We start from the raw sequence: 9,569 nt of genomic DNA on the forward strand, positions 1-9,569 counted from the left end.
TTATATGTGATATTGGATTTTGTTTTATTTGTATCTTTTTCCTACGATTTACCTGTTTTTCTCAAGTCTTTTTCAGGTCATACTTTCCCCTTTTACACAACGAATAATAGCTAAACTTAAAGGAGCAATGAACCTCCCAGGTGTACATGTTTAATTTACATTACAACATTTTATTTCACAGCATGTTATATTGTTTTCATAGCCTGCTATACTATTTTCCTAGCATGTTATACTGTCTTTTCATAGTCTGTTATACTCTTCTTTCAGCATGTTATACTGTTTTTTCTTTCTACTGTACACTATATTGTTCATTTCTTTTATACTGCATGTTTAGTTATTTTGATACACACTATGCCTTAGTTTAGGAAAACCTAGTGGTTAAGTGCATTTTCAAAACTAAAACTAAACTAGGAGGTGCTACTACGCGGAGTTTGGAGCGAACATCGTGGGCAGCGCGAAGAGGAACAACTTCAAAGTGGATCTCCAACAGCAAAACATCAAAACACATCACATAAACATCTTCACATCACCTATCATTTCATTTAGTTTAAATAACAACCCATAGGATCACCCTTTAGGCTTTTTGCATAACTCTGTTGTGCAATTATAAGTCCTAACACTTTAGGATTCCGAGGTTACCGTGCGGTACGGTGTAAATCCTCATATCTTTTTAGACTATTTGCACAATCCGATATTGTGTAAACATAAGTCCTAAATCTTAAATAATTTGCAGGATTGAAATATTAAATAAACATCATTTCAAAGACATAAAGCCAAATAATAGGGTAGTTGGGAGTTCACCGGGGTTTTTCCCAGATCTGTGATATCCCCTACTTTTCTTCCCTTTGAATTCATTAAATAATTGTTCCTATTTTGAGTCATTCCCAATTGATTTTCCCATGTTCAATCATGAAAACCTAAACTTTGAAATCTTGAAGGCAAAATCATCTGATCTTAATCGAGAGTTTTCTTAAGTGACCTCAGTTATTTAAGATGTAATTAGTCATAGGGGCTTGTTTCTATAGGAAACCTGGAACCCAGATAAAATAAATCCTATCTAATTTTTTATGTTAGGTGGAGGAACTTGTTGGTCTTTTTTTAATAAAATATTTCGCAAATCAAAACGGATGTCATAAATTTTATTAGTCTAGGTGATTAAACCCATATTACAAGTGATAGATTTATTCTTCAGGATAAGTGTATTATTTGTAGTATTTATTCAATCATCTAAACTATTTAAAATGTGAGACCCGTTTGGTCTCACCTATTTTAAAATTAAAATGTTACTTTTAAAATCAAAAGGGTTATATTCATATTTAATTTATTTTCAAAATCACAAAATCATCACTTTTTCAAATCACGAAATTAAAAATACGGCCGACAAGCTAGAGGAGAATGATCGTGAAAACAACCACCACCAAAAAACGACTAGATCTAGCACAAGAGAATGGAGAATCAATGACCAATGACTCAATAGCTATGACATAAAATCAAGAGAAGCAAACATTTGTGCCTTCTTATAATGGCAGAGACTGAACCAAAACATGATTATGAACTAAGACTTTCCTAAGTAGGAGCCGCACACACTATTATGATACAATACACAAGGTCAGTGCAGCACAACTCTCCGAAAGCACACTTTTAACAGTCAGTTTATTTTAGTCATATTCAAAACTTTACACAACGCATCGATCCTATTCCTATTCACACTGAAAACTTTTGAAAGGAAACAAAAAAGGAGTACAGAGGCTAAACCTCGGTGAGCAATTCCATCCGGAATTCTTTAAAAAACCATGACAATGTTTTTGACGGACCAAAATCACCTTAACAAATGTCCAAAAGATAACATTCAATATATCGAACAAACAATTACAACTTTCAACAAAGGTTTGCGCGTAAATCAACAGCTTCCATGGTTAAGGCACTACTAGCAGCTAACAGTGCTGGGATGCTTAGGCCTTGGGGCCAAAACAACCATGACATAGAGAGGATAAGAATAGAACGAATAGAGAGTGGCGCATTGTAAAACATAAACAACTTCTAATTTATGTGACAATAGCAAACACTCCAACACAGAGGAAGAAGATAATAAAACAAACAAATAAAACCATAAATGCCTTAACTGTGCAGAAAACATGCATTTAAAGTGAAACAAAAAGTAAAGAATCTCACGTAGTCATAATATTGCTAGAGAAAAAAAAAACCCTCTTAAATAAAAAGGTTTGATTTAGTTAATAGACCAGAAAATACCCCATGCAAATTCCCCGAGAGAAAATGCCTTCATGAGACCGAAAGATGCCTTTTCCTGATACAAGGGTCCAAATACATATTTGAGAACCAGTCAGCCCTACAATCTTAAAGAGTGGAAACGAATTAGAATTTAATTCAAAGTTATAACATAATCACAGACAAAAGTAACATTGCTATGAATAAACGAAAGCAAGCTTTATCAGGTTACATTTTGTCGAAACTTAAATGTTCTATAACAAGTTCACTTCAAATCCCCATAATACAATATCCAGTGTGATGTAGTGTATTAACCATTCTTATGCATAGAACTCCATGAAAAAAGCCAAATAGTTCCTTTAAGCTAACCTGTGATGTTTAAAATATATGTTTGTTTGTCCTTCTTTTAATATTATTTTAAAAACTAAAAAGATGTCTGAGGAGTGGAGGAAAAATATTTTGGTCCTCATTTTTCATTTTTAAGAATAAAGGGAATGGTGTGCAAATTATGCACAAGAGTGTGCAAATTATAGAGGAATTAAGTTGATGTGTCTTACTTCAAAATTATGGTTGAGGGTAATTAAACATAGGTTAAGATGCATTACAAAGATTTCTCATAATCAATTTGCATTTATGTCAGGCAGGTCTACTATGGAAGCTATACATTTATTGAGAGGTCTGATGGAGAAGTTCAGAGATAATAAGGAGGATCTAAATTTGATTTTTATTAATGATTTTTATATTTTTATTAATTTAGAAAAAGCTTACGATAAGGTTCCAATAGAAATCCTTTGGAGAGTTCTCGAGAAGAAAGGTGTTGATATGACCTAAATTTAAGTCATTAAACATATGTATACTAGAGTTGTTACTTGTGTTCGAACTGAAGGAGGATTGACCAATTATTTTCCTATTTCTGTTGGATTACATCAGAGATTGGCTTTAGGCCCATATTTTTTTGCTTTAGTTATGGATGGTCTTATTGGACATTTACAGGAGAATGTACCTTGGTGTATGCTTTTTGCTGATGATTTCCTTCTCGTGGATAAGACGAGAGAAAAAGCCCAGGAAAAACTTAAATTATGGAGGTCTAAATTGGAGTCTAAAGGCCTTCATTTGAGTAGAACTAAAAATGAATACATGGAATATTATTTTAGTAGTAGTAGCTCTAGTGACAGAAGTGTAAGTTTGGGTGATCAAATTATTAAAAGATATGAACGATTTAGATATCTTGGGTCTGTTGTTCAAAGCGATGGTGATATGGATGGGGGTGTTAATAGTAGAATTCAAGTTGGTTGGTTGAAGTGGAGAAATGCTTCGGGCCTTTTGTGTGATAGAAAATTACCGCTTAGATTGAAAGAAAAAATTTATAAGATGGTGGTGAGACTTGCAATGCTCTATGGCGTTGAATGTTGGCCCTTAAAAGAGAAGCATGATACTAAGTTAAGTGTTGCCAAGATGAGAATGATTAGGTGGATGAGTGGCTTTACACTTAGAGACAAAATGTGAAATGAATATCTTCGTGATAGGGTTGGTGTAGCTCCATTGACAAGCAAAATTAGAGAGAGTTGTCTTAGATGGTTTGGTCACATTAAACGACGACCATCTGATGATCCGATTAGGAGAGTAGAGGTTTTAGATTTGAATTATGTTAAGACAGATGTAGACCTAGGAATGCTTGGGCTTATTGTATAAAAAATGATCTTAATTTATTAGAACTAAATGAAAATATGACATTAAAAAGGACACAATGGAGAAAATGATTCATGTAGCCGACCCCACGTAGTGGGATTAAGGTTTTTTTGTTGTTGTTGTTGTTTTTGTCCTCCCAAATTAAATCCGTTACTAATCGTGTTATCCCCTCCTATTCCAAGATTCATGGTTTTCTTAGACGTCTAGGACCCAACTTCATCCACCTGTAGTGTGCAAAGATGGAAGTAAATTAACCACAAAAAAAGGTCTTTCTTGACAAAAAAAAAAAAAGATTCATAATGTATCCAGTTCAGTGAGTCCGAATAATGTGTTTTTAAGGATGGTAGTTCATAGGAACACCTAGTTCAGCAATCCAATCAAATCTTCGTAAATTCATAACCTGTGCTTTGTTAAGAAATAAGTTCTAATATGATCCTCTGACTATTCATATGTGGCCAGTTTAGCCCTAGAGTACAAAATTTCTTCAATTTAGACCCTTGATTATACAAATTTGATCCAAAATAGTTCGTCGTGTAAAATTAACTCAATTTAGTCCCTCCACCATATAAAACTAATCCCAATTTAGTCACTGAGAAACTATTTTTTATTATTTTTTATAGTTGACAAACTAAATTGAAAAAGGTGATACTCTATAACTAAATTGACCATACACGAATAATCGGAGGGCTATTCTGAAATTTAACCCTATAAAGCATATAATTCAAGAAAAAATAAAGTCCATCCATAGTTTTCTATCATTTTAAATTCAATTGGAAGTAAACAATTAAAAATTCAATTTAATGTGATTTTATTTGAAATTTTCTAGAAAGAAATTACTCTGAAGTAATCTACAAAATATGGAATGCAATGCATAAGGTATCCAAGCAGGTTTTGATTGAGCTAGAAAATAGTAGCCCAAAAATGATATTAAAATGGAAACAACGTGAAGAAGATAGATGATCAGGCCAATGCAATCTCAACAAATAGTAGTAAAATAAATACCAAAGATTTTCATAGCCACGTCATTGTCTTCCCTACAAAATTATCAAGGCCTCATTCCCTCTCTAACAAAGTGATAAGTCCAGCATATTGCCCGTGCTAGGTTATTAAATTCAACAGATATAATGAATTTTTTTATCAAGGGGTGATGAACATAAAAGAGGCAAGGTTTTGAAAAGAAGAAGAGGAGAAGGAAAATAGAAGAGGAATATAAGAAAATATGTGAGAGAAGATTAGGCGAATCAACATTTATTCATGTTATGAAAAGCACTAATATAAAATGAAACCTTACGATAAAATCAGGGTTTATAACACGTGCTTGATAAACAAATACTATCCTTAATTGCACATTAGAATAAAGATATATATATGGCAAACGCTAGTTCTGCTTCACTGCTCGCACTCCTCGATATCGCTCTGTTAGGGTTTTGCCATTATGGCAAACGCTAGTTCTGCTTCACTGCTCGCACTCGATCTTCTTTCGTTTTCGTCAGTATCACGCGTCAACATCGTCGCGGCTCGTCTTCTGCGGGAGTGTGTCTGTGCAGCAGGTTAAAGGTCATCTTCGGCGGCGTCGTGCGCGTCTCTGCGGGATCATGTTCCGCTATGCTTCCGCAGCATCAGGAAATCGACAACACTTCCTCCTTAGCTGTCGCGGCTAACGGCGTCTTCTCCTGCACTCGACGACACCGCTGTTGCCTTGCCCGACAGAAGGTTTCCCCCGTACTCAACGACGTCTCTGTCGCTCTGCCCGACAGAAGTTCCCTCAAAGTCTACTCGCCTTTTTCTAGCGTCTCGCCTAGTCGTTCTAGAGATGGCCTCCACAATGTGTTTTTATGCCAATGCACTTGCCAACAACTTTCCTATTCCTACTCGTGCTCCTCTTTTAGGTTTAGAGTCTGGTTTCCACATTAACAAGTCCTGCAATATTCATCAATCTTTCCACGACGCTATTGAAGGTGGTAGTGATCACACTTTCATTAAAAAATTTGGCAAAAAAATGGGAAGTCTATTCTTATTCTCATTGAGATTGAAACCAGCACTCTCGCGTCCTCTCGGCGTTTTACTCTAGTGGGGAAATTCCTTTATGGTCACTCAAAATTTGAGATCATTTGGAAAGAGTTTGATGCTATGAAGTTATTGGAAAGTTGGAATATTAACTTACTTGATGGTCGACATATACTTATTCAGTTGTCTCACGATGCTGATTACACTCGCATTTTTTCTTAAAAAGTTATCAAGATAAACAACCGTTTTATAAAAAATTCTGAAGTGGATTGTCGATTTTGATCCAAAAGCGGAGTCCCCTATCATTCCTGTTTGGATAATGTTTCCTGGGTTAAAATTACATCTATTCAACTCTTTAGCAATTACTTACGGTAAGTCTCTCAATGCTGATAGTCATACGCTTGTTGTCACCAGACCCTTTGTGGCTTGTGTGTTAGTTGAGAGAGATATCATTCAACCATCTCCGGATGAGATATGGATTGACACCACTCACAACGGGTATTGACAAAAGGTTGAAATAGAACTACATCCTTTTTATTCCTCTCATTATAGTATGTTTGGCCAAAGTTCTACTATTTGCTATCGTTTGCATCCTCATTTAACGTCGAAATATCGCTAAAGATCAACCACCTATCATCCCTGCTGAGAATGTGCAACCCGATCATCTTTCCAACATCGCAGTTCCAGATGAAAAACATCATCCTACAGGTACAGTCAAAATGTGATTATAACACTCACTGTTATTGAAGAATGTCCACTTACATGCCAAGACTCACGAGAGTACTTCTTCAATCCAATAAAAGATCAGTTGGTACAGCAACTATTTACTTCTAATGTTCAAAGACCTACACATGTCTGACACACTTTAGACCAGCCACTGATCAGGTGAGCCAATCCTCAGACGAGGAATGGCAGATCTATTCAGGATGAAGAAGAAGAATGGAGGTCGACTCGAGCTCGGGAATTTATTGGATGATATATTGATTACTATTGACAATGACACTCATCTTACCAATTTATTAGCCAGCTCCTTCCCTAGAACTAGAGGCAAGGGCAAGGCAAAATTGGGTCGCTCTCTAGCTACTTGATATTCAGTTTTTTGGCACTTCTTAGTTTTTTCTTTAGGTCTCTCATATATTTTTTTTGTTTTCTCTTTTTGAAATCATTTGATGTGGTGGTTATCGTGTGGGCAAGGTGTCATGTTTGGACCCTCCAACACAATCTATCTGTATCCTACTTTCTATTTAATATATTAGTCATTAGGCTATCTCAATATATATATATATATATATCATACTTTAAAACTATAAACAAATATACTAACATTTGCATCAACTCCACCCACTTTCAGAACTCACTTAGAGTTGAAAAAACTCTACTCTAGAGTGTTGTAAATTCACATCAATCTGGTTGGAGAAGAAAATTCTCTTTAATCTTTCAAGGTTGACCACAGTGAAATACAACAACTGTAATATTTTGACTCACATTGGCAACTTCTCCTTAGTTAATAGTGATGTGTAGAGTTCCTTTTAATTCTTCAAGTCGTCTATAAAGAGTACTTTCAAGGAAATCGACCATTAGTAAAAAATAATTCTTAAGAAGTTTGCTCGGAGAGGCGACAATGTTTTGGTTAGTACCTAATTGGCAAGGATCTCAAAAAGAGAATACATGTGAAGGTTTTATGATCTGTGGGGTTCATTAAAGGCGACTGTTATATCAAAAGCTATGTTCTTTCTATTAGCTCTATGGAACATTCCAAGGAAGAGGAATACCAAATGCTTTTCCAACATAACTAATAACTAAAATACCACCTAGTTCAACATCATATCTCAAGATTTTATTTTTTTGGATTGGATTCTAATCAAGGGGAAAAAAAAGTCTTCAAATCATCAAGAAAAGGGGAGATATCTATTGTTTAAAAAAAAGTGTTTTAAGGATAAAAAAGTGAGCTCGGAAGCAGCTCAAAATGCTTTAAAGCATGACTATTAAAGCATTGTTGATATAGAGAGTAGATTTTTTTATGTGAAATGTATGCTTCACTATGCGCTTTAAAACATAGAAAGCTTACATGTCAATTTTCTCTAAATTCTAATAGCCCAATTCAACTTTTAATGTTATTCAAGGGGAATGAAAAAGAAGTAATATAATAAAGAGCAAAAAATTTCACCACTTCTCACATAACAAAAAACCTTCCCTCAATAGCTTCAAGATGATAAAGACTTCAATATCTTTTTCACCTTACCATCCCTTGTGTCATCTCTAAAAAAAACCAAAAAGATAAAATAATATTAATAATTACTTTCGTCAATTATAATTTCTCCTTTCCCATCAACCTTAGAATTGTCACTTTTTTCTTTGGATCATTTAACTTATTATTTTCCTCATTCATCCAAGTACAACAATCAAACCACACCCATAATTTGAGGTTTTAATTTTAACTTGTCATCATGTTATTATGGAGACCTGAATGATCTAAATGCTACACTTACCGTTTGACATCTCATAACTATAAGAAGCCGCCCACTATTTTCATTTTAAAGTTGCCTCCTGTATCTTTGAGCACAACCTAATTGGAGATTTGTTGTTCGTTTGATAACATTCTTTATGAGTCCTCTCTTTATTGATTATGTAAGACCTTATTGGCAGGAGAGGTTAGGGGTCCTCTTTTTGTGGCTTTTGACACGATTGCTTGAGTGGCACCCAAAAAAATCATTTAAAAGCAATCATTATATTTCTGCCATAGCAATTCCAAGTTGTTTAAGGTGGGGAATACAAATTTTGTGATTTGGTTGTTGATCTTGAGCTTACTTACGAGGTCCTGGGTGCCCAACCCTTAAATAACCCTTTTTTGTCTTTTGTCTTCTCTTGCTTGGCTTTCTAAAAGGAGAAGAAGCTAATTTTGAAACAAGTCTCTGTCATCTGAGAATTCTCTTGCCATAGTGATGCTCCAAAGCAGGGAGAGAAATATTCTTAGCCATGTCAATCGCAAGAGAAATCTTCTTAGCCAGGTCATTAGAAATCCAATCACGCTTGAAAGGCTAATCCCTCCCTTTGAGTTCAATGTTTGAGAGAAAACTAGGGAGTAATTTTTATTTTAGAAAGACTAAATTTGCTTTAACCAAATTTCTCTTGATATTAGTGTTTTCGTTTATTTTTTCTCTTTTTTATTTTAAAAAAAGGAGTCGTCAGCTTGTCAATCGTCATATACTTCCCCCATTCGAATAAATCTCCCTCCCGAACCATATAAATGATTCGAAGAAGAGAGGAATCGAATAAGAAGGGACATACGACAAAGAAACAAACAAGAGAAAAAGTAAAACGTGGAAAGTCTACGTGCGATAAACCTCGCAAGGATAGGTTAAGAATGTCCGCCCGGAGTCCCTCACTCCCCTTGCTTTGGGTTTCCCCAGCTTTATTTGAAGAAGCTAGGGGTCTAAACCTTAGGTTTCCTAGGTGAGGTCGTTAGTGCGAGCGTGGCTTGCTATCATGTGTTGTCATTTGCACCTCATTGTTTGCATATGTGTGTCTTGCATTGTTACATATTGTGTGTCATATATCACACTTGCACTTGCACTTGCACCTTGCACCTTGCACCTTGCACGTTGCACTTGCACTTGCATCTTATATCTTGCACTTGCACCTTGCAC

General features: G+C 35.2%; 1 protein-coding gene across 4 annotated transcripts in view; it reads right to left on the reverse strand.

The window, feature by feature from the left end:
• Positions 1–9,569, reverse strand: part of LOC110030580 (F-box/WD-40 repeat-containing protein At3g52030) — a 58,804-nt gene that overhangs the window by 21,571 nt on the left and 27,664 nt on the right. For all 4 annotated transcript variants that reach the window (XM_020733371.1, XM_020733363.1, XM_020733356.1 and 1 more), the window contains exon 6: positions 2,251–2,354. In XM_020733371.1, coding sequence (XP_020589030.1) covers positions 2,251–2,354 — 104 coding nt within the window. The remainder of the gene's footprint in view (positions 1–2,250; positions 2,355–9,569) is intronic.

This window comes from Phalaenopsis equestris, unplaced genomic scaffold (assembly GCF_001263595.1).
Source record: "Phalaenopsis equestris unplaced genomic scaffold, ASM126359v1 Scaffold000002, whole genome shotgun sequence".
Taxonomy (NCBI): domain Eukaryota; kingdom Viridiplantae; phylum Streptophyta; class Magnoliopsida; order Asparagales; family Orchidaceae; genus Phalaenopsis; species Phalaenopsis equestris.